The sequence below is a fragment of the Nannobrachium achirus genome (assembly GCF_963921795.1).
Source record: "Nannobrachium achirus genome assembly, chromosome: 20".
Classification (NCBI taxonomy): Eukaryota; Metazoa; Chordata; class Actinopteri; order Myctophiformes; family Myctophidae; genus Nannobrachium; species Nannobrachium achirus.
In genome coordinates this window covers 39,964,301-39,991,165 of record NC_137827.1, presented here as the reverse complement: position 1 = coordinate 39,991,165, position 26,865 = coordinate 39,964,301, and the positions used below count along the sequence as shown (strand labels likewise).

The following is a 26,865-nucleotide window of genomic DNA, read 5'->3' as shown; positions in this document are numbered from 1 at the left end:
TGGCTGTTGGTGGATTTTTCTTTTTGTCAGAATAGGCCTACTTTTTTTTGCCACAGACATACAAAATGAGAAGACACATAAAGAGATATCCCAGAATGATCTTAATAGGTCTGTAACATTGAGAGAGTACAAATTGTCATTTGTACACATTCAGTGTTATGGGGGTCCGACCATGCAAATAAAACATTTGATAACCACTAGTACCAGTGGACTAGTGTGTCATAAGTGTCATACATATTCTGAAGAAAACCTTAAGACTAACATCCAGTAATTGGGTCTTATGATGAAAATAAGTGCTGTGAAAAAAAGTTAATCTCTAGAATTTGCAGCGGAAGAAACTATAAGTCTTGCTACGGACACACTTGTCTGTGTACTGACATGATGATGACCCGTGCTAAGTGTTTTTCAGAAAGCATTTATAGTCAGACTGTGTGTCAAAATAACTGCAAGATGGGTAATGACTACTTTATATATTCCATTATGAGCTACAATATTACTACTCTAGATCAGTGATTCTCAACCTTTTTAATTTCAAGGACATCTAGCTCAACATATAGGCCACGGACCCCCATTTAACCCCATCCCAATGTAAAATCCTTATTTAACTCAGAGCATACAACCAAATGGACCTGCAAGCGTCCGTTTGGTGACCCCTGGGGGTCCCAAGACCCCACACTGAGAACCAGTGCTCTAGGTTATGTTGATAAGCACATAGTTTTTGACAGTGTATTACACTATAGCAGTGGTTCTCAACCAGTGGTCCTTGAGGGGGTTCCAGGTGGTCCCCAGCTAAAAGATGGAGAGTTGGTAACCAAATGGACCCTAATAGATCTTTATCTCTTGAGAGTGTAAAATGAAACCCTGTTACCTCGCCTGTGGTACCAACCACATCAATACAGCATGGAATTGTGAACAAATTCCTATCTAACGATAACGAAACATTCAAAGTTTAGGGTCTGAGAGGCTAAATCTCATCGAATGGTGGTCTCAAAAGCAGAATAAATAATGGACCTTGATATGAAAAGGGTTGAAAACCACAGCACTAGAGTATTACATTGCAAGTATTGCACCATCTCAAGCGCCGCATGATACAATTTAGAGCTATTTCCAGAATGGGTGAGTCACTAAGAAACAGGAAGGCCTCCCTCCTGGTCCTTAAATGCACCATCCTTAAAAGCGTCTCTGAGGATTAAAAGCAACATGTCTCTGAGGATTAAGCATGTTGTCATTATGTTTTAGGTGTCACAACACAGCTCATGTTGTCTCTGACATGGGGTCATTTGTCATGTGTGGGAGGCAGCAGGTGAGCAGTGTTGTAGCAGTGGTTCTCAACCTGTGGGTCGGGACCCACAGGGGGGTCCCCAAATTATTTTGGGGGGTCCCCCAATTTTTAGCTTAATGTTATCTCACTCAACAGTAAACAAACCAACATAACGTTTAGGTGTGTAGCATATTTCTAAAATGACAATTTAAGGACTTTTTAATACCACTGTGAAAATAGCCGATCTACATGAGGCGTTGTGAGCATGTAGATCTGCTGTTTTCACTATAGAACCCCAATATAGAACATGTAATGCCTCAACTCTTAGTGCTCTTATAGTGGGGAGGTCCCCGGTTAAAGTATGATTTTTTGGGGGGGTTGCAGGGCTGAAAAGGTTGAGAACCACTGTTGTAAAGTACATTTACCCAAGTACTCTAGGCCCACTTAAACACAATTTTGAGGTATTTTGACTTTACTGGAGTATTTACAAATTTCAGTACTTTTACTTCTACTCCACTACATCTCAGAGGCAAATATTATACTCACTACAATAATATGAAAACATTATAGTTACTTTATAGATTTTGATTATTATTAGAAAACACTTCAGCCCTATACATTTCGGCCATTTGAAAATAGCCGATCTACAAGCTCACAATGTGTCGCATCGACTCAGTTGCAATATTGCAGTTTTGATACTTTTACTTAAAGTTATACCATGTAACTTTTTTTATAAAACAAATCTTAAAATTGTCCTAACTGTTAAATCGCTAAAGTTTTAGAACCCCCACTCTGTTATTTTCAGCTTCTGAAGCCTTCTCTTTATATGTTTTCTATGAGTTGTGAGGGGGGGAGAATTTCCCGGCAAAATGATGTCATCTCCCACATGATACACTACCGGCCAATCACAGCGCCGATCATACACCACCGGCCAATCACAGCGAGTCTTGCTGTCTCTAAAGGAAGTAGCTTCCCTCAGCAACTGTGTTTACATTGGTGAAGGAATCTTGCTTGCTACTCCCTCAATTCTGGTCTAAAAATGATGGGAGACGGCTCTACGGAATCGTATCGGCAAGGCGGAGGTGGTCCGCGGACCCCCGTTCCGGTGGTCCGCGGCGACTCCGGCCGAAAAAAGCAATACCGCTACTGACCACTAGTTGAGCAGCTTCCACAGTACAGCTTTAAAGTAAAACATTTTGTGAAAAAGTGAAGAAAAAAAAGTAGTTGCTCACCTGCAGTGGGGGAAAAAGTACTCAAATGTTCTAGGTAAAAGTCCGGAATTCAAAATATTACTCTAGTAAAAGTACAAAACTATTGGTATCAAAATGTACTTAAAGTACTAAACGTAGAAAGTAGGCTACTCATTATGCACAAGGTCCCAAGTTTTCAAATGTGTGAAAATCGTTTGAAAATAGCAGATCTATAAGTTCACAGTGCAATGCACTATTTTCACTATTATCAATGAGAAATTATTATATTTATATTTACTTTTTCCCCCCTCAGTGTTAACCGCAAGGGGCCATTTGGAACCCTCTCTATAGGAACCATGAGGGTACCTGGACCTCACTTTGAGAACCACTGAGTTTATGTGAACCAACAGGCACAATATCAGCACCCTGACTCTCCAATATGGCTGCTGTGCTGTGCATGCAGCATCTGCTTACAGATGTTAGAGTGAATTCACATTTCATTGATCACCTGTTTGGAGATTGGAGAAGGCGGTCAACTCGCTGTCTGTAGCCACTGGATCTCAGTTGTCTTGGCCTGTGAGAGACATTGGAATGTAAGAATGTCAGGCAGCAATTACTTTTTTTAAGGGAGTCTTGGCTTTTTAATCATTGTTTAGCCAACAGGTTGTTGTCTATGAATGAATGGACAGTTGGACAGAGCAACAGGTATGGTGGGATTGAATTAATCATTAACTGAACAACTAGCCCCATTACAAACACCATCCTGTCTAGTCCACCACCAACACACGCACGCGCACGCGCACGCGCGCGCGCACACACACACACACACACACACACACACACACACACACACACACACACACACACACACACACACACACACACACACACACACACACACACACACACACACACAACACTGAAGACTAATGCCCATGATCATGAGCTCTAATCATTTCCTTCTTCTAAACCAAATAACAATGCTGCCCTCGTGTGGACAAAATATGTCACAACAAGAGCCATGAAATGGCCTATTTAAATACAGTAGCCTGCTTTGGGTTTTTCACACAAAACCCAAAAGTGACAAGATTATGTTGGGGGATCTTGGCCTGAAAAGTTTGGGAAACCTTACTGTAGACAGTTGGTGAAGAGAACTCTATAAAAAAGGAGAACATATTGCATTTGATGAATAAGAAAGGATAATGTGTCATTATATAGGCCTAGCAGCATATTAAAAGGATACAAATGTGCAAATAGAAGCAAGAGGCATTTATTCTAGGTTAAAAATGTCAAACTAAGGACAACAAAATCAATATAATTGTAATAAATATCACAGTGAGTCTCTGAGCAGCAGGGCATAAAACAGCAGGAGTCTGTGCATTAATGCAGTGACGTATCTGTGCAAAACTAAATAGATTTTTAGATTGAATCGGATGAACAATTTAACCACTTAAACTCCATATGGTTGAGCGGAGTCCCTCAGGGCTCTTTGCCAGTATCTTTTCTATTTTCAGTTTGGGGCAGTAGTGGCTCAGGGGTAGAGTGGCCGTTTGGAAACCGTAAGGTTCCCAGTTCGATCCCAGGCTCTCCCAGTGTTGAAGTGTCCTTGAGCGAGACACTGAACCCCTAATTTCTCCCGATGAGCAGGTTGGTGCATTGCATGATTTCCTCCACCATCTGTGTATGAATGTATGGGTGAATGTAATGCACAATATGTATATGCACCATGTACCATTTTATTGGGAAAGCTTTCACGATACAAATGCTGGCATTTAAGTGGTTAAAATCAAATGGCAGACAAGTATAGTTTTTCAGTCTAATGACTGGGCATAGTGCTGTATGGTCAACTATTTAATTATTATTATATATTTTTTTCTTTTTCATTTTAAAATTATTATTTTGCATTATAAAGAAGAAATAAAAGGAAAAAACAAAGCTTCTAGTTTGAGTCAAAGATGGATCATACAGTATCAACTGCAGCCCCAGTGCAAGACATTGATCGCACACACATATTTATGCTCAGCCAACTGCTCATCTGCCCATGTATGTTGCACGAGACAGTGGTTATAGAGAATGACATCATTGAAATCTGATACCTCACTCATACGAATTATACCTTTCCATCTCTCTCTCTCTTACACTCTCAATCTGTCAATCTCTCTCTCTCTCTCTCTCTCTCTCTCTCTCTCTCTCTCTCTCTCTCTCTCTCTCTCTAATATATTCATGATAACTATTCAATGTTAACCCTGACTTATTCACCTGTCAGTGGAAGGTTCCATCTAGTTGGAGGAGGTATAACTGAAATAGATGATCCCTAAACTATAAGTTTGTGAATGTACAGTAGTTGCAATACGTCATGGAGTTTGCATTTGCATAGGTACAGGACAGTACAGTTCACTGATACAAGGTCAACTAAAAGGATACCACAAGAAAGCTTTTAGACAGTAAGACAGTCGGGAAGAAATCTGTGTTTACAGTAAAAAGGTCAGGGGGAGGTAAGGATAGGCTTTGACTTTTTTTTACCAGTTTCGAGTTGCAGCCACCTGTAAGTGACTTTTCAAAGTGGTTTTAAAGGAAGGTAGGAAGGCCCATTGCAAGATGTTGTGCTCTGTCAGCTACCATGAGCCATTCCAAACTTTCAAAATGAGGGTTAAGGTGGGCCTGAGATGGACTCTCATGCTCTGACATCACGCTCTGGCATCGCTGTGATGACCATAATGGAGATCCCTATGATGCCACTGGAACCAAATCCCTTTTATGCCCATATATGGAGATATTAAGATCCCTGTGATGCCAGGGAACCAAATCCCTTTCATGCCCATATATGGAGTTCCCTGATTTCATCAATATTATGCCCATATCTGTAAATATCTATGGGTACCAGGGGTCTCCATGGGTAACTGGCCCGATATACATCACTGGCCAGATGGCTAAGCCATGGTGATAACATTGTCACCAACTTTGATTGTGTAGTTTTCAACTTTTTTGTATTGATAGTTTGTTGTCAGCAGGTGCAGATCTTATACAGAGTTCAGAGCTAAGGGCCTTTTCAACCTATACTTGTCCAAGACTAGGATAGCAGAGTCATCCGTGAACAGGAACAGATTGCAGTCACAAGCAGATGCCATAATGTTGTTTACATAATTATATTAGGAACCGTCAAGGCCTAGAATGCTTCCTTGTGGAATGCCACAGCTCACTGGGAGGGGGGCGACAGGGTTCCGTTCACCACCTGTTCTCTCCCCTCCAGGTAAGATCGCATCCAGCTCACTGTTGCGCAAATCAAATCTGAGTGCTCTTTGTTTATCAATCAAAATAGTGATTTACGGCCTTCTGGAGGTCCAGCATGACCATGCCGCAATATTTGCCAAAGTTCACCTAATGTTTGATGCAGTTGTTCAAGGCATGTGTCAGTAGAATGGGAATATGGGATTTCCTATATCAGTTTATTTTCTTCAAGATACTTTGCAACCTGTTCGTAGACAATTTTTATCTTCACTTTTATAATGGATCTAAGAATATGCTTTTATATCTGCAATTTTCAGATATCGAATGACATCGTAGTGTGGCTTTAACTCACACACCCCTCCTTGGGGGGAAAAAAAGAAAAAGTGAATGACATCACTGTGCAGAGAAGCCAATGAACGAGCAGCATGGCCCAAGCCGAGAGTACTATGCGTGTGTGTGTGTGTGTTGTGTGCAGTAGTTGTTGGTTTGTTGTGTGTGTATGTGTGTAATGTGTATGCATGTCTGTGTGTGTGAGTGAGTGAGGGAGTGTGTGTGTGTGTGTGTGTGTGTGTGTGTGTGTGTGTGTGTGTGTGTGTGTGTGTGTGTGTGTGTGTGTGTGTGCGCGCGCGCGCGCGTGGCTGTGGTTGGATGCGTGTGGAACAAGTTGATTTCTTTTTTTTTAGTTCTTCATTGTTTACACATAGGCTATCTTGTTTTTGTCATTTGGAGTGGTAGTCTGGGGGAGTGAGAGTGAACTGAAGCCGGGCAGAGAGCGACCTTTAACGGACACGTCGCAGCGAAAACTCCCAGGAACGCTCAATAACAAGCTCCACTGCCCCGCAGGGCTGCCTGCAGAAGACGACACACTCACACATAACGCTGTTATGACAAAGTAACGGATCTTTAACGAGACATTTCTCCATGTAAACCAGGGTCGGAGGCTGCATGTGGCCGATAAAAGTAGACAGCGGACTGCTTCATAACAGCACTTTGTCCAAGAGCTGTTTAACATGTTTTTGTATACGTTTATGTTTTGAGCCTGTGTGTTATACAGTTTATAGGCTGATTATGGCTGTTTTGCGGCAGTGAGAGTCCTTAACGTGCGAAGAAAGAAGTTATACGTCCATTTTAAATGAGTTAATTAGTAGTTGTCACCTGGCGTTAGCCCAGTTAAAAGCAAAGCAACAGAACAACTGTAAGAGGATAAGCCATATAAGCTAATAGTGGTCAGGGGAGGAAAAATGCTGAAGACCTTGACTAAGAAGTTGAGAAGACACTCACTGAATGAGATTCACCCCTTTCAACTAAAGGTAAGTTTGGATGGCAATAGCCTATACCTACTAGTTCTCAAACTTGTTCTTGTCAAGGACCCCCTAAATGAATGTGTACTTGGCTGTGGACCCCCATCTGAAAATGTTTTGTGCCAAGAACCCCATAAAAGATTTGTGTCAAATATATTCAAAATTTTTAAAGAATGTTAAGATTATTTGAAAATAGTTGGCTGTTGGGTCTCCGGACCCCACTTTGAGAATCCTCATTTAGACCACAGAGCACAGACCAACATAACTCTGAGAGTGTACACAAACATGGAATTTGGTTCCATTTGTTCCATTTGTACACAGAGTTACAGCCACACAAGGGTCCATTTGGTAACTATCCATCATTTATCTGGGGACCCCCCTGGAACCCCCTCAAGAATCCCTGGGGGTCCCCGGACCCCACTTTGAGAACCACCAGCCTATAGAATACATACATCAGTGGTTCTCAAACCTTTTCATGTCAAGGACCCACTAAATTAACATGTAGGCCTATTTGACCTTTGTAAGTTAAAGATTTCACAGTCTTTGCCAAGATCTTTAGAACAAATATTTTCAAATTCCCTGGACGCCACTTTGAGAGCCACTGGAAAAGAGCTTTGTTTAATTGCTGCATTGCAATCAACTCCTGTAATTGAGCTCTCATTGTCAGCAGCAGCCACAATGTCACATAGTAAAACAAAAGAAGATGTGCATGCTAGTGGAAGGCGTGTTTATCTTTGCCTTGTGACATGTTACATTAAGGCTATTAGGCAGACCTAGTCTCTCTATTCTCTCACTATGATCATTGCATTGCTCTGTAGCATTGAGTGAAAGCGTTTGTAAGAGTCATACTTTTACACAGTATGCATCTCTCTCTCTCACACAGGCACACACACACACACACACACACACACACACACACACACACACACACACACACACACACACACACACACACACACACACGCTCAACAACAAGTCTGAGGCATCTGAAATCGTCTGTGTTTGGAAGTACGTGTTGTGTTCTTCTCAGGGAGTGTGCGCCTTCCAAACCATCCATTACGGTGGTATAAAAAAGGAATTATACTACATGCCTTTTTGTAGCCAGACATTTGCAAAAGGAATGCACCGAATTATACAAACAATGCAGTGAAAACATGAATTACCATCTACACACACTCTCTCATTCACATACACAAACAAAACATGCACACACACATTCGCTTACACAATTTATTACACATCTGTTTCTCCTCAGAGGGGAAATCTGGATGTGTGTTTTTGTGTGTCTGTACAGTAAAAGTGCTTTTGCACGCACACACAGACAGACAGACAGACAGACAGACAGACAGACACAAACACACACACACACACACACACACACACACACACACACACACGCACACACACGCGCGCACACACACACGCACACGCGCATTGTGAGTGCTGTGTGCGGTCTATGTGTGTGTGTGCATGGGGAAGCTTTCATAACTTGAGCATGTGTAATTACACAGGATGGATATCCAGACTTAGAAAACAAAGTTTAGTAAAACACAAAGAACTATAGCGTTCTCTTGACCCCCTCTGACAATACAGTTTTCCGCAGATGGGTCAACCTAAGTCCTTAACAGTTGTTTTCTGAATGTGTTTACGGCCCTGGGCTGGTCGCTTTGCATAAGGCCCTTTTTTTGTGAGTAGAAGGGTGTATTCACTGTATTGTACTGCATTGTGTATGGGTCACTATAACTCGCCCCATCCACACTACCTTTGTGTGCCAACCGGTTGGAGAGTTGCACACACAGGAGCCATTTTGTGCCACAGTTGGCCGAGTTCAATGGCCTTGGTGAGGATGCAGGTGAAAGAGTGCCATCTCCATTCTCTGGCTCTGCTGCTTTTATTTCTTTTAACATAATTTATTTACTTATTAGTTATTTATTTATTGAGTGGGGTCCTTGAAGGGGTTCCTGTGGGTCCGCAGATCAAAATCAAGGTGTTGCGATGCTCTGTGAGCTTCTGGATCTGCTTATTTTTAAATAAATAAAATAAAATTAACTGAAATAAATGGAATGTTTTGGAATACTTTTTAAAACACTTGATAATATAAACCTTCTCTTACTGTATGGGACCCTGGCAGACAATCTTTGCAGATGGAGGTGCATGGCATAATGCATAAGCATTTCGGGGTCCCTGAGATGGAAATGTTTTAAAACCATTGATTTACATGCTGTGCAGCTCACCAATGGGACCCCCCACCCCCAGTATATGTAGTTAGTGCCTGCATCCTACCATGGTGTGGCACACATGGAAAACTACCGGTATGTAAGTACTGTAAGTTCCGCATCCCCAATGGCTTTCACAAAGAGAGGCAGCTGCTGACAAAACCCCCGGTGCTGTAAAAAAATCCCCAGTGTTCACTTAACTCAGACAAATGGAACCATTTTGTACACTCCCAGAGTTAAAGGAACACTGAGGGATTGATACGGTGTGGTTATGAAGTAACTTAGACTAACCATAGTGGTATGCAGCTGTCATTTCTTCCAAACAAACTCCTGATGAAATCAGCACAGCAGTTGTAGAAAAATGGGGTATTTCTGTCTTCCTCTGCAAGGTACAGTATTGCTCTGGCACTGTAAACAAGTTACCATCCCGTATAGCAGGGGTTCCCAAACCTATTTGGCTCAGGGCACCCATATTTTTTTCATCCGAGGCACCGCTACATTATATTCCTAATTTTCACTCCCAGTACCATATATTTATACCATATTTTAGCGATTATGTTGCAAGGAAAACAAGATATTATAGCCATTTTGGTTAGAACTGACTGAAAATAACTTGATAACATGATACTAAATATATTTTTAAGTGTCCAAATAAATTCCAAACATTATCTCGCGGCACCCCCGGACTGCCGCCACGGCACCCCAGGGTGCCCCGTCAACCCACTTTGAAAACCCCTGCTGTATAGTATACCCTGTATGTATTAAAGCTGAACCGGTGAGTCGAACTGACTTGTCTTTAACCAGTGTTGTTTTATTGAGAATTTAGGCCTTTAGTCCATTTGTCAACTAGCTGCTCTTGGATATACGACCTCAACGTTTTAAAGTTGTTTTCAAACATTTTCTTGTCAAGGGCTCCCAAATGGATATATGCATTTGGCCACAAACTCCCATTTGAAAAGATGTTGTGCCAGGTACCCCAAGAGAAGGTTTGTCAAAAGAATAATCTAAAATAGAAGATCTACAAGTTTACAACGCATCTCATAGCGACATATAGATCAGCTATTTTTGAATAGCCAAAAAATAAAACAGGACATGAGTGTTTAAACTGTTCCTAATTTTGCTGGGAATCCCCCAGCAACCCCCTGGAGGGCCCCCTGGAGGTCCCCGGACCTCACATTGAGCAAGATTGCTATTGCTGTAGTTATTGCAGAGCGATATATAAGAGAGTGGCGTCACGCTTTGAACTCGCCGCAGACCGGAAGTGGCTTCGCATGGAGCCGTTCTCATTCCTAGCGAGCCTCTGCCCCGTCCGCCCCCATTCTAGCCGAGGCATTTAAAATCGCTGGAAGTAGACCAAATCACGTCTTTTTCACCATTGTAACGCATTCACGGGCCTCGCTAAGGTAGAAAACATTATTAAAAGAGTGAAAAAGACGTAATTTAGTCTACTTACCAGCGAGTGACAAAATGAATGGGGGCGGACGGGGCAGAGGCTCGCTAAGAATGAGAACAGGCTCCAGTAAGCTAGGCTAAGTTAGCTTCCCACCATAGAGTAAATAGGCTTTCCACGCTTACTATGGGAGTCGACGTAAGTGACGTAACTCTCTCTTCTACAACTTTGAGTTATTGTAAGGTGTGTCTTGTGTAGAGGTGTTCACGTGAATACGCTCCCCACTGATTACATGTAGCTACTATGTGGCAATAACCAAAGTTTCCTCATTTCCTACAGAAGAAGAAATTTAGGGTTTTCCCTGTCTTCTTGTTTGAAGCAGTATTTCCGGTGGGAGATTGAATGCCAACGACCGTTGCCGTGTAGTTTTCCAAGTCATATAGGTCTGACCCCTGGTATATTTCTGCTCCTGCAGAGCTTACGCTAATGAATACTATTTACACAAGTCAGTCTAGGATGGAGATCCCTTTTGAGCGCCACGGTAGGAAGAGCAAAGCTATACCTTGACCCTGCAATGGGTCTGCAAGAGTGTGGGAGTTTGTCAGAGGATGAGGAGAATGTTTTCATGTCAGTGTAGGACAGTGGTGTGTGTGTTTGTGTGTGTTTGTGTGTGACTGCGTGTGTGACCGTGTGTGACCGTGTGTGTGTGTGTGTGTGTGTGTGTGTGTGTGTGTGTGTGTGTGTGTGTGTGTGTGTGTGTGTGTGTGTGTGTGTGAACTGGACAGCCTGTATATACACTGACATTGCGAGTTCCAAGATTTCCATTGATCCAGCTTAGCAAGCTGCTCAGCGATGGCGAGTGAGTGACAAGGATTTCATTCAAGCGCTCTTGACACACTAACGTGCAGCACCCATTCTTACTCCAGGCACGTAGCAGCTCTTCATTTGACCCATCATCATCATCAGCTTGTCTTTTCTGCTGTGGTCCTCATGAACCCAAATAAGACCAGAGGAGGCCGATTCTACAAATGCCTTCTAAATATGCCTTCTAAATCAGTAGCTGTCAAACTTTTTTTTGCCATGGACTTTGGAACTTTCTTTAACATTTGGTCGAGGTCTAAAGCAGTGGTCCTCAAGAAAGAGGGGCCCAGGGACACCAAAGGCTCCTTGAGGGTGTTTCCAGGGGGCCCTCTGAAAAAAAAAAAAGAAAAAGAAAAAAAAAGTTTAAACATTCATGTCCTAATTAAAGTTTTTTGGCTATTCTAAAATAGTACACAACCCTTTGCGATGCATTGTGAGATGTGAGATAGATTTGCTATTATAGAAGAATCTTGACAAATGTTGACTTCTCTTATGGGGGTCGCGACTCCCTGGTACAAAATCTGTTCAGATGGGGGTTAAATACATATACACATGCAGGTTTGCATGAAACTCTTTGAGAACCACTGATCTAAAGTGCAACGTATCACATTTTTCAGTTCTTTGCGGTGAGTGACAGGGTCGTATGACAAAGTATGAATTAGGATTAAGTCTGTGGTGGAAGGTTGGGCAGTTCCATGCTATTTGTCTGAAGACCTGCTGTACTGGCTCTTGCTTCTACCACATGCCTCTCTAGCTTTTAGTGTCATTTATTAAACTTAAGTCACAGCTATGAAATGATTGCGTGTCCGCACACCCAAAGCAGGTGCCCGCGGTGAAAAAGAGTCAAATAGAAAAAGGGAAACAACAAGCAAACTAGACTCTGCTACACACTACAACAGCATTCAATACATCAATGATATTCATCTGGTAATTACTTTTAGGTTTCCTCTTCCATTTGTTAAATGCTTCATCAAAATAACTAAGTTACAAACATGATACTGTTTTTAAGGACCTTGCCGTATGAAACACGGAAACTTGGCTGCCAAACGCAATTGCCACTGACCTCGGCCTGAATGTACCAGCTACGCCTGTTGGGTAAACTAAGGCAACGATGGATGCCAGGGGGGGGGGGGGGGGGGGGGGGGGTCGTCTACTTATTATTTTGTTTCATCTCAGCCAACTATTATTCGGTAGAGAGAGAACAAATTAGCAGCCTATCCTTGATGATAAGTGCTCTTAATATTGAAGTAGCTGTGGAGGGTGTTTTCATAATTAGCTTTTAAAGGTCATGTTAAAACAGTTGTTTTCCTGCATGTGTGCATTCCAGGTGATGGTGGTGGGTGGTCCATTGGCTTTGCTCACACAAGTAGATTGTGCGTCTTTATGCCGTGGCGTTGTGTGTGGATATATAACTTTTGTGATGAAGTGGTAAACATGGTTTTCTTGAATGCAGGTGTACATTAACACCCTTCAGGAGGACACATGGGCCTGTTGTGCTCACATGCTGTTTTTCTATTACACTTTCAGGGATAAACTAACACACTCCAGATCTTATAGGATCTGCTTGATTCCCATGTTCACATTCAGCAAGTGTTGCAGGATAAGGTAAACCACACCAAAGGCTGTGGTAAGGTGATGTCCCCCACTCCCCCGGAGAATAAACATATTAAAGCCAGGGAAGACGTGTTGCGCACTCTGCCTCTATTATGCATTGATTCTTATATTATTTTATTAATTTACGTTTCACCCTGGCCTGCTGGCCTTCTCCAGAATCAACAGTGTATGACACTTGTTTCTTCTCTTCACATTCAGCAAGTGAACATACTAGTGATGGGAGCTACAGTATGTTCACGCAATTTGAGATGGGTTAGTTAGTTGAAATACTGTTGACTGTAAAATAAAAGAAACACCCTCGCATCTCATTCCAGAAAGCACTAGTTGTTAACAAAAGAAAAAGTAAAATAATCAATAATAATATTATAATATAGCTGCAAGCAGCGATAAAGTGGCCAAGGCAAAAGCATCAAGGGAAAGCAAAGAAGACATCAAAGAGAAACTAGAAGCAGTGTTCTTCCGAACAGGTCAGGTGTTTTTTTTGGCCTTCTGGTGACTCTATAACAGGCCAATGTGAGAAGGGTGGCATCTGTTCCTTGGCCTAGTGGGAATGTGCGTGCAAAATCTCACACAAATAGCAGGCTGCGTTTGAGACATTTTGTTCAAAAAGGAGCAATCCTGCAAACCTTGGAATTCAATGTTAGCCAATTAGATAGAATATGATATTGGACAAATCCGTCATGATTACATCACTGTAGAGATACTGTGTGCCCATTTGTGTGATTATCGGATAAAATCTGAAGGAGTAATATCGAAGAATGCGTTTTCGGCCTTCTGGTGGCGCTATAAATGACAGAGACTCTGACGATTTTACACTAATCGGCATAGTTATTGGTGAAAGCACAAATTGACCTCTACACAACATGTATGCAAAAGACTATATGCAACAGACATAAAATAGTTCCAAAGAACTCCTCAAGGTTTTAACTCAATATCTTTATTTTCCAACTTTTTCATTAGTTGTCTTTGTTGAAGAGTTGGTCATCAGGTTGTAAACCTTCAAAACAGAGGGTTAACAACCTAGCCATTTTCAGGCATGTCTTTTAAATCACAATGTTTTCAAATAATTCAAGTAGTAAACGTCTTCAAATAAAGTTTTTAAACATTAAGTATTGTGAAGTCTGAACCCAAACCAGCACACGGAAACAGTTCTCAAGGTGAAAACGCAATAAGCGTTGTTTTATTCAATGGGGCGTTCCCCTAAAACATGAAATAAAGTTCTTCCCAAAACCGGGGCTTTTAACACGTCTTCAAATAAAGTTTTTAAACATTAAGTATTGTTAAGTCTGAACCCAAACCAGCACACGGAAACAGTTCTCAAGGTGAAAACGCAATAAGCGTTGTTTTATTCAATGGGGCGTTCCCCTAAAACATGAAATAAAGTTCTTCCCAAAACCGGGGCTTTTAACTCAAAATATGCTTCTTTCCAGAACTTAACAAACAGGGGTTACATTCGAAACATACGTTTCACAGTATGCTGTTGCTTCCATTAACACATGTCATTTCTCTTCCAAGACTCAGATGCAGCTCCTAATTTGCCTACAATGGGAACAGATAGAACCACCATTAGCAATGTGGCAAAATACAGAGCAAATGTGCGACAGAGGAGAACATAGTGGAGTTTTGCTTACTGCTCGATGGAAGAGTCCCTTCGAGAGCCAGCTACACAGTGAAGCAGAGCTCGGTGGTTAAGAGCAAAAACATTTGGATTGCCTGACTCGGAGAAGCTGTGTTGCGGCCAGGTGCTGACAAATCAAACTGATTGCAACAAGCAGCCATCTTAGCTGCTGCATTCTGGGAAATGTAGTTTTTCTGAAAACCAAGCAAAGCCATCAGTTAGATTCAGTTCACATGCAAAAACAGGGCCTGGATAAAAAAAAAAAAAAATCAACTAATCAGCCGATCTACAAGGTTAAAACAAAATAAAGTCAACAGATCTGCTGATTTGGAGGTTGTGATTTGCCATCCAATTTGCGTGATTTTCTGTCTGATGGTGGCGCTAGAGAGGGGCATGTGTGAAATCAGGGACGGAGGTTGTGATTTGACAATCAATTTGCGTGATTTTAGGCCAAAATCTGTAGGAGCAGTGTTCGCAAATGTTTTGCAAGAATCGGCCTCATGGTGGCGCTGGAGGGCCATGTGAGAAATCAGGCAGCCAAGGAGTGTGTGCAAAGTTTGGCATGGATAGGGGCAATGGTAACGGAGATATGAATAGGGCAAAAGTATGATGTCACACGGACAGAGTGACAGCCGGTGGAGGTTTCGATAGTAACTGCGACCTAACAGTCGCAATAATACTTACATCTCTTTAGTTAAATGCTTACATTGAAGAAAGAGATGAGGCCACACCCCAAACAATAGTGGACACAGGCAATAATCCACAACTGCACACTCCTGACAATATAAAACACATTCTCACTGTAAACGATAGAACCAAAATAACACAGTAAAACGGTAAAAGAGACCATACAAAATACAAGCAAACAGTCTTACCGGTTAACAGAGCAGCACACACTCAACTCAGCAGTGTTTTGTTCAAACTGTTCAGATGGATTCAATCGGCCGACGCCCAACAAGCAACCATCTTAGCTGCTGCATTCTGGGAAATGTAGTTTTTCTGAAAACCAAACAATTAAGATTCAGTTCACAGGCAAAAAAACTAAAAAAATCAACTAATCAGCCGATCTACAAGCTTAAAACTAAATAAAGTCGACAAATCTGCTTATCTACAAGCAATAATTACATTACCGAAATGAATCTTTTTACATTCCAATCCCAAAACCAGAAACAAACATTTCCGAGCCACATGTTCACTTACCAATTATCTTAGTCACGCAGCCTCAGTGTCAATATCAGAGTTGGTCAGGTGGATCTAAAAGCAATATAGTGTGGGTTAAATATAAATGGAGCAATGCTGTTAGAAATTGGAATAGTCTTGAAATGAAACGTGTACAAACCTGCAGCAGCTCCAATGAGGTTACTGAACAAACTGAAAAAAGACTGGCTTTATACAGGGTGTGGTGATTACGAATGCTCTGCAGCTGTGACTCAGGGACCGTGGTCAAAACATTGCATGTGAAAAATAAGAATATATTCCATTTGAAAAATAAAATAAAATGACTGTAATTCCCGCTGAACCGTGGGTTACAAGTGCACAAGTGCACAGTGCACTAACCTACATTATTGCAAAGTGTGATTTAAATGTGACTTTGAATGTATGTTTTAGAGGCAGAAGAATAACGCACGCACGCACGCGCACGCACGCACGCACGCACGCACGCACGCACGCACGCACGCACGCACGCACGCACGCACGCACACACACACACACACACACACACACACACACACACACACACACACACACACACACACACACACACACACACACACACACACACACACACACACACACACACACCTGTGCCTAACCATTCTGCATTAGAGGTGGGATTTATGGCTATTTGAAGTGAGACAGTACCATCGATCATAAAATGTGTGTGTAAATTAAGCTACCTTGACTGTTGTTATTCATAAAACACCTAAAAAAAACAAGCAGGCAACAATGAACTCGCTCCTCCACTTGTTCTCTCTCTCTCACTCACTCACTGTACTCAGTCAGTACTCAGTGGAGTAGCAAGGAGATGTTGAATTGGGGGGAGGGGGTCTCCCCCCCAAATGAACGGCTCTCTACTGCGCGAACCGGATCCCAACGTTCACTTCAAAGAGCCGTTCAAAAGGTTTGATTCGTTCGCGAACGTCCCAGCTCTATTCTGCATCTAGCCTAAGGACCAGATCATGGGAAAACCCTACTCACGTCAGGGTGGGGGGTCCCCAGTTCAAATATGATTCTTTTTGGTTTCAGTGATATTTGGACTTACCCTCTACGGTAGTTCATCATGAAAATGTTACTTTGCATGTATGTTTTAGAGGCAGAAGAATAATTTGCATACAACTTGCAATGTTGATTGAACTATTAAAAAAGCATGTTTCAATGTTTAAAAAATCCGATCTGACAGATCTTTAGATATTGGTCCAAAGTTCATGTAAAAAAAGTTCCGTGCACATGACGCGAAAGTTCCGGAATAAAAGCGGGTTTAAGTGTTTTACGAACTGCTCCAAAAGGCGGAAAATCGAAGGGCGGAGCTTACTTAACAAAGACACAGATGTCTTCAGCTTGAGTCAAGGCACGCGTGTAAGCAAGTTGCATGTCTTCAAACCAAACGAGGCATGACTTATGCCCCTTTAAAGTTTGAGTTTTCAAACGCTTCGTATAGCGCCCCCCTTTGGCCAATTGGAGTAAGATTGCTTTCAGTGATATTTGGACTAATCCTCTACATATTTGCCAAATGCCATGAACGTGTCACTTTGCATGTATGATTTAGAGGCAGAAGAATAATTTGCATATAACTGCAACATTGAGTGAATTATTAAAAAATAATGTTTCGCTTTAAAGAAAATCCGCCTGAGTTTTCAGACCGTATTGGTCCAAAGTTCATGTAAAAAAAGTTTTGCGCACATTACGCGAAAATCCCAGGAGGAGATACATTTTTACTGTTTTTCATATAATTCAAAATTGTGGGAGAAGTAAAGGTCAGAGGTCAAAAGTCAGAGCGGAAAAGTTGTTCGGCATGAGGAGACGCATAAGTGTATACAGGTTCCATTGCTGTACCTGAAACAGGGCATGAGCTACACCAGTTCAAAGTTTGCACTTTCGAAGGCTTCCTACAGCGCCACCCTTTGGCCGATTGTTGCGAGCTTCGCGTTTTAGCCGTTTGGCATGGTCCTCTGCCATACTGCCATGAACGTGTCACTTTGCAGTATGATTTAGAGGCAGAAGAATAATTTGCATGAAACTGCATTATACGGTTAATTATTAAAAAATAATGTTTCGCTTTAAAGAAAATCCGGCTAACTTTTCAGACCGTATTGGTCCAAAGTTCATGTAAAAAAAGTTTCGCGCACGTTACGCGAAAATCCCAGGAGGAGATACATTTTTACTGTTTTTCATAGAATTCAAAATTGTGGGAGAGGTAAAGGTCAGAGGTCAAAAGTCAGAGCGTAAAAGTTGTTCGGCATGAGGAGACGCATAAGTGTATACAGGTTTCATTGCTGTACCTGAAACAGGGCATGAGCTACACCAGTTCAAAGTTTGCACTTTCGAAGGCTTCCTACAGCGCCACCCTTTGGCCGATTGTTGCGAGCTTCGCGTTTTAGCCGTTTGGCATAGTCCTCTGCCATACTGCCGAGTTTCGTAAAAAGCGACTGCACGGTCTAGCCGCTAGAGCAAAAGTGGCGGAAGAATAATAATAATAAATATAGCTGCAAGCAGCGATAAAGTGTCCAAGGCATAAAAAGCAGGAAAGCAATAAGGCATCAAGGGAAAGCAAAGAAGAATATCAAATAAAAACAGGACCGAACAGGACTCTGGCAGGTTTTTTTTTTGGCCTAGTGGTGACTCTATAATAGGCCAAAGTGAAAAGGGTGCCACGTGTTCTTGGGCCTTTCACGGCAATCGGACGCTGCATGCAGGATTTGAAGCATTTTGTTCCAAAAATGTGTTTTGCAAAAATTGACCCGCTGGTGGCGCTATAACAGGCCAATGTGAGAAGGGTGGCCTCTGTTCAGTGTAAATACTGAATAAAAGTACAAAGGTATTGGCATCAACTTGACATTTTTTGAAAATAGCAGATCTACAAGCTCACAATGCAATGCATGAGCATTTACTGGAGTAGCCTAGAAGTAAGACTATACAAGTGAAGTATAAAATACCTCAAAATTATACTAAGGATAGTATTTGAGTAAATGTAATCAGTTACTTTTACACCACTGGCATTGTAGACCCAGATGCTTGTGAAACATGATAAAGAAATAGTCATGCAATAGTATGAATTTCAGTTTATTTACACAAAGGATTTGCAATTGCAAAATATTATAGCAGCATTATTTTCTGTAAGTGGCTAGCAGAGTCAGACTTAAAAGTTAAATTGTTTTTATTGAAAAACGTTGAGGGGAAGGCGGCTGGGGGTCAAAACTTGGAACTTTAGGGGCTCACATGGGGCTGCTGTCCTGTGGGCAGAGCAGACTATGGATTCCAATTGGGGGGTGTTGGAACCCAGCCAGCCTAGGTGGGGGAGGGAGAGAGAAATGAGGTGAACTTCAGAATAATTACAGTTGAGCCACAAGGTAGAGAAGAGGTGTTCAATCTGCCCGTTCCACACAGTTCAGAATAATGAACCCACTTACACTGCCTTTCTTTGGCTCCAATGAAGCAATCTGGGAGCTGGTACTGATTGTCAGCTGATTGTCAGATGGGCTTCAGGTGTGAGGCTGAGCTTCCCCTGCATGGTTTGAAACAATGAATAAATGAATGCACTCAAACATCATTACTTTATAAAGAAACTCAAAGTCATTACTTCAAAATCAAAATAGGAATGAGTGTCACTGCGGCTGCTTTTTCCTACCCATAGGTCAGACAGGATTGTGTCAGTCTTTCTGCAGGCTCGCCATCTTTCAGATTCAGTTCTAGGGAATAAACCTGGCCTGGATCAAAGAAAAAGGCCAAATGAATAGAAAAACAACAAATTCAAATAATCTGCTGCACTACAGGCTTGAAACAAAATAATTCCATTAATCTGCCCAACTAGGCATTGGCATTAAACTCAAAATACATCAATTCAATAATCAACATTGCAGCTAACATACAAGCATTACATTCCAAAAGAAATTGTTTAACATTTAGATCCCAAAACCAAAAACAACATAACATTACAGAGCACATGGTCACTCACCAAGTCACAATGTTCCTCATTCACACAGCCAGTGTAGCGAGTGGATCAGGTAGGTATGGTATCTAAAAGTCAAATTATTGCATGGGTAAGTATAAATAATTAATGAATTAAACTGTCAGAAATTGGAATAGTTGTTGAAATAAATAAAGAGTACATACCTGCTGCCTGTAACACCTCCAGTGTTGTGGACCACACTGAGCAAGTTACTGCAGAAAGTCTGGCTTTATACTGGGTGTGGTTTGATTGCAAATTGCTGGGCAGCTGTGTTTGGGTCTATTCTGCATTAGAGGTGGGATTTATGGCTCTTTGAAGTGAGACAGTACCATCGATCTGGCTCACTAAAAAGAGCCGTTCAAAAGACTGGCTCATTTGGCTCCTTGTATATTTATATATTTTTAAGAAGAATTTGTTTAAACATGAATCCACAAGGTGGCACCACATTCCTCTGCTGACAGTTGAGATCACAATTTAGTATTTACCCTTTTCATAAAATGTGTGTGTAAATTAAGCTACCTTGACTTTTGTTATTCATAAAACACCTAAAAAAAACAAGCAGGCAACAATGAACTCGCTCCTCCACTTGTTCTCTCTCTCTCACTCACTCACTGTACTCAGTCAGTACTCAGTGGAGTAGCAAGGAGATGTTGAATTGGGGGGAGGGGGTCTCCCCCCAAATGAACGGCTCTCTACTGCGCAAACCGGATCCCATCGTTCACTTCAAAGAGCCGTTCAAAAGATTCGATTCGTTCGCGAACGTCCCAGCTCTATTCTGCATCTAGCCTAAGGCCCAGATCATGGGAAACCCCTACTCACGTCAGGGTGGGGGGTCCCCAGTTCAAATATGATTCTTTTTGGTTTCAGTGATATTTGGACTTACCCTCTACAGTATTTCATCATGAAAATGTGACTTTGCATCTATGTTTTAGAGGCAGAAGAATAATTTGCATAAAACTTGCAATGTTGATTGAATTATTAAAAAAGCATGTTTCAATTTAAAAAAAATCCGATCTGACAGATCTTTAGATATTGGTCCAAAGTTCATGTAAAAAAAGTTCCGTGCACGTGACGCGAAAGTTCCGGAATAAAAGCGGGTTTAAGTGTTTTACGAACTGCTCCAAAAGGCGGAAAATCTAAGGGCGGAGCTTACTTAACAAAGACACAGATGTCTTCAGCTTGAGTCAAGGCACGCGTGTAAGCAAGTTGCATGTCTTCAAACGAAACAAGGCATGACTTATGCCCCTTTAAAGTTTGAGTTTTCAAACGCTTCGTATAGCGCCCCCCTTTGGCCAATTCGAGTAAGATTGCTTTCAGTGATATTTGGACTAACCCTCGACATATTTGCCAAATGCCATGAACGTGTCACTTTGCATGTATGATTTAGAGGCAGAAGAATAATTTGCATAAAACTGCAACATTGAGTGAATTATTAAAAAATAATGTTTCGCTTTAAAGAAAATCCGGCTAACTTTTCAGACCGTATTGGTCCAAAGTTCATGTAAAAAAAGTTTCGCGCACGTTACGCGAAAATCCCAGGAGGAGATACATTTTTACTGTTTTTCATATAATTCAAAATTGTGGGAGAAGTAAAGGTCAGAGGTCAAAAGTCAGAGCGTAAAAGTTGTTCGGCATGAGGAGACGCATAAGTGTATACAGGTTTCATTGCTGTACCTGAAACAGGGCATGAGCTACACCAGTTCAAAGTTGGCATTTTTCAAAGGCTTCCTACAGCGCCACCCTTTGGCCGATTGTTGCGAGCTTCGCGTTTTAGCCGTTTGGCATAGTCCTCTGCCATACTGCCGAGTTTCGTAAAAAGCGACTGCACGGTCTAGCCGCTAGAGCAAAAGTGGCGGAATAATAATAATAATAATAATAATAGTGATGAAGTCCAATAACAATGAGTGGCCAAGGCATTGCCACTTCGTGGCCTTGGCCACTAAATATAGCTGCAAGCAGCGATAAAGTGGCCAAGGCATAAATAGCAGGAAAGCAAAAAGGCATCAAGGGAAAGCAAAGAAGAATATCAAAGAAAAACTGGAAGCAGTGTTCTTCCGAACAGGTCTCCGGCAGGTCAGGTGTTTTTTTTGGCCTAGTGGTGACTATAATAGGCCAAAGTCAAAAGGGTACCACGTGTTCTTTGGCCTTTCACGGCAATCGGACGCTGCATGCGGGATTTGAGGCATTTTGTTCCAAAAATGGGTTTTGCAAAAATTGACCCGCTGGTGGCGCTATAACAGGCCAATGTGAGAAGGGTGGCATCTGTTCCTTGGCCTAGTGGGAATGTGCGTGCAAAATCTCACACAAATAGCAGGCTGCGTTTGAGACATTTTGTTCAAAAAGGAGCAATCCTGCAAACCTTGGAATTCAATGTTAGCCAATTAGATAGAATATGATATTGGACAAATCCGTCACGATTACATCACTGTAGAGATACTGTGTGCCCATTTGTGTGATTATCGGATAAAATCTGAAGGAGTAATATCGAAGAATGCGTTTTCGGCCTTCTGGTGGCGCTATAAATGACAGAGACTCTCCCGATTTTACACTAATCGGCATAGTTATTGGTGAAAGCACAAATTGACCTCTACACAACATGTATGCAAAAGACTATATGCAACAGACATAAAATAGTTCCAAAGAACTCCTCAAGGTTTTAACTCAATATCTTTATTTTCCAACTTTTTCATTAGTTGTCTTTGTTGAAGAGTTGGTCATCAGGTTGTAAACCTTCAAAACAGAGGGTTAACAACCTAGCCATTTTCAGGCATGTCTTTTAAATCACAATGTTTTCAAATAATTCAAGTAGTAAACGTCTTCAAATAAAGTTTTTAAACATTAAGTATTGTTAAGTCTGAACCCAAACCAGCACACGGAAACAGTTCTCAAGGTGAAAACGCAATAAGCGTTGTTTTATTCAATGGGGCGTTCCCCTAAAACATGAAATAAAGTTCTTCCCAAAACCGGGGCTTTTAACACGTCTTCAAATAAAGTTTTTAAACATTAAGTATTGTTAAGTCTGAACCCAAACCAGCACACGGAAACAGTTCTCAAGGTGAAAACGCAATAAGCGTTGTTTTATTCAATGGGGCGTTCCCCTAAAACATGAAATAAAGTTCTTCCCAAAACCGGGGCTTTTAACTCAAAATATGCTTCTTTCCAGAACTTAACAAACAGGGGTTACATTCGAAACATATGTTTCACAGTATGCTGTTGCTTCCATTAACACATGCCATTTCTCTTCCAAGACTCAGATGCAGCTCCTAATTTGCCTACAATGGGAACAGATAGAACCACCATTAGCAATGTGGCAAAATACAGAGCAAATGTGCGACAGAGGAGAACATAGTGGAGTTTTGCTTACTGCTCGATGGAAGAGTCCCTTCGAGAGCCAGCTACACAGTGAAGCAGAGCTCGGTGGTTAAGAGCAAAAACATTTGGATTGCCTGACTCGGAGAAGCTGTGTTGCGGCCAGGTGCTGACAAATCAAACTGATTGCAACAAGCAGCCATCTTAGCTGCTGCATTCTGGGAAATGTAGTTTTTTCTGAAAACCAAGCAAAGCCATCAGTTAGATTCAGTTCACATGCAAAAAACAGGGCCTGGATAAAAAAAAAAAGAAAAATCAACTAATCAGCCGATCTACAAGGTTAAAACAAAATAAAGTCAACAGATCTGCTGATTTGGAGGTTGTGATTTGCCATCCAATTTGCGTGATTTTAGGCCAAAATCTGTAGGAGCAGTGTTGTAAAATGTGTTTTGCAAAAATCTGTCTGATGGTGGCGCTAGAGAGGGGCATGTGTGAAATCAGGGACGGAGGTTGTGATTTGACAATCAATTTGCGTGATTTTAGGCCAAAATCTGTAGGAGCAGTGTTCGCAAATGTTTTGCAAGAATCGGCCTCATGGTGGCGCTGGAGGGCCATGTGAGAAATCAGGCAGCCAAGGAGTGTGTGCAAAGTTTGGCATGGATAGGGGCAATGGTAACGGAGATATGAATAGGGCAAAAGTATGATGTCACACGGACAGAGTGACAGCCGGTGGAGGTTTCGATAGTAACTGCGACCTAACAGTCGCAATAATACTCACATCTCTTTAGTTAAATGCTTACATTGAAGAAAGAGATGAGGCCACACCCCAAACAATAGTGGACACAGGCAATAATCCACAACTGCACACTCCTGACAATATAAAACACATTCTCACTGTAAACGATAGAACCAAAATAACACAGTAAAACGGTAAAAGAGACCATACAAAATACAAGCAAACAGTCTTACCGGTTAACAGAGCAGCACACACTCAACTCAGCAGTGTTTTGTTCAAACTGTTCAGATGGATTCAATCGGCCGACGCCCAACAAGCAACCATCTTAGCTGCTGCATTCTGGGAAATGTTGTTTTTCTGAAAACCAAACAATTAAGATTCAGTTCACAGGCAAAAAAACTAAAAAAATCAACTAATCAGCCGATCTACAAGCTTAAAACTAAATAAAGTCGACAAATCTGCTTATCTACAAGCAATAATTACATTACCGAAATGAATCTTTTTACATTCCAATCCCAAAACCAGAAACAAACATTTCCGAGCCACATGTTCACTTACCAATTATCTTAGTCACGCAGCCTCAGTGTCAATATCAGAGTTGGTCAGGTGGATCTAAAAGCAATATAGTGTGGGTTAAATATAAATGGAGCAATGCTGTTAGAAATTGGAATAGTCTTGAAATGAAATGTGTACAAACCTGCAGCAGCTCCAATGAGGTTACTGAACAAACTGAAAAAAGACTGGCTTTATACAGGGTGTGGTGATTACGAATGCTCTGCAGCTGTGAATCAGGGACCGTGGTCAAAACATTGCATGTGAAAAATAAGAATATATTCCATTTGAAAAATAAAATAAAATGACTGTAATTCCCGCTGAACCGTGGGTTACAAGTGCACAAGTGCACAGTGCACTAACCTACATTATTGCAAAGTGTGATTTAAATGTGACTTTGAATGTATGTTTTAGAGGCAGAAGAATAACGCACGCACGCACGCACGCACGCACGCACGCACGCACACACGCACACACACACACACACACACACACACACACCTGTGCCTAACCATTCTGCATTAGAGGTGGGATTTATGGCTATTTGAAGTGAGACAGTACCATCGATCATAAAATGTGTGTGTAAATTAAGCTACCTTGACTGTTGTTATTCATAAAACACCTAAAAAAAACAAGCAGGCAACAATGAACTCGCTCCTCCACTTGTTCTCTCTCTCTCACTCACTCACTGTACTCAGTCAGTACTCAGTGGAGTAGCAAGGAGATGTTGAATTGGGGGGAGGGGGTCTCCCCCCCAAATGAACGGCTCTCTACTGCGCGAACCGGATCCCAACGTTCACTTCAAAGAGCCGTTCAAAAGATTTGATTCGTTCGCGAACGTCCCAGCTCTATTCTGCATCTAGCCTAAGGACCAGATCATGGGAAAACCCTACTCACGTCAGGGTGGGGGGTCCCCAGTTCAAATATGATTCTTTTTGGTTTCAGTGATATTTGGACTTACCCTCTACGGTAGTTCATCATGAAAATGTTACTTTGCATGTAAAAAAAAAAAGCATGTATGTTTTAGAGGCAGAAGAATAATTTGCATACAACTTGCAATGTTGATTGAACTATTAAAAAAGCATGTTTCAATGTTTAAAAAATCCGATCTGACAGATCTTTAGATATTGGTCCAAAGTTCATGTAAAAAAAGTTCCGTGCACATGACGCGAAAGTTCCGGAATAAAAGCGGGTTTAAGTGTTTTACGAACTGCTCCAAAAGGCGGAAAATCGAAGGGCGGAGCTTACTTAACAAAGACACAGATGTCTTCAGCTTGAGTCAAGGCACGCGTGTAAGCAAGTTGCATGTCTTCAAACCAAACGAGGCATGACTTATGCCCCTTTAAAGTTTGAGTTTTCAAACGCTTCGTATAGCGCCCCCCTTTGGCCAATTGGAGTAAGATTGCTTTCAGTGATATTTGGACTAATCCTCTACATATTTGCCAAATGCCATGAACGTGTCACTTTGCATGTATGATTTAGAGGCAGAAGAATAATTTGCATATAACTGCAACATTGAGTGAATTATTAAAAAATAATGTTTCGCTTTAAAGAAAATCCGCCTGAGTTTTCAGACCGTATTGGTCCAAAGTTCATGTAAAAAAAGTTTCGCGCACATTACGCGAAAATCCCAGGAGGAGATACATTTTTACTGTTTTTCATATAATTCAAAATTGTGGGAGAAGTAAAGGTCAGAGGTCAAAAGTCAGAGCGTAAAAGTTGTTCGGCATGAGGAGACGCATAAGTGTATACAGGTTCCATTGCTGTACCTGAAACAGGGCATGAGCTACACCAGTTCAAAGTTTGCACTTTCGAAGGCTTCCTACAGCGCCACCCTTTGGCCGATTGTTGCGAGCTTCGCGTTTTAGCCGTTTGGCATGGTCCTCTGCCATACTGCCATGAACGTGTCACTTTGCAGTATGATTTAGAGGCAGAAGAATAATTTGCATGAAACTGCATTATACGGTTAATTATTAAAAAATAATGTTTCGCTTTAAAGAAAATCCGGCTAACTTTTCAGACCGTATTGGTCCAAAGTTCATGTAAAAAAAGTTTCGCGCACGTTACGCGAAAATCCCAGGAGGAGATACATTTTTACTGTTTTTCATAGAATTCAAAATTGTGGGAGAGGTAAAGGTCAGAGGTCAAAAGTCAGAGCGTAAAAGTTGTTCGGCATGAGGAGACGCATAAGTGTATACAGGTTTCATTGCTGTACCTGAAACAGGGCATGAGCTACACCAGTTCAAAGTTTGCACTTTCGAAGGCTTCCTACAGCGCCACCCTTTGGCCGATTGTTGCGAGCTTCGCGTTTTAGCCGTTTGGCATAGTCCTCTGCCATACTGCCGAGTTTCGTAAAAAGCGACTGCACGGTCTAGCCGCTAGAGCAAAAGTGGCGGAAGAATAATAATAATAAATATAGCTG

General features: G+C 41.6%; 1 protein-coding gene across 1 annotated transcript in view; it reads left to right on the top strand.

The window, feature by feature from the left end:
* Positions 1–6,179: 6,179 nt before the first annotated feature.
* The window catches only part of LOC308305665 (uncharacterized protein), a 43,971-nt gene continuing 23,285 nt past the window's right edge, over positions 6,180–26,865 (top strand). Inside the window, exon 1 of the mRNA XM_080750497.1 lies at positions 6,180–6,989. Coding sequence (XP_080606623.1) covers positions 6,921–6,989 — 69 coding nt within the window. The 5' untranslated portion in view covers positions 6,180–6,920. The remainder of the gene's footprint in view (positions 6,990–26,865) is intronic.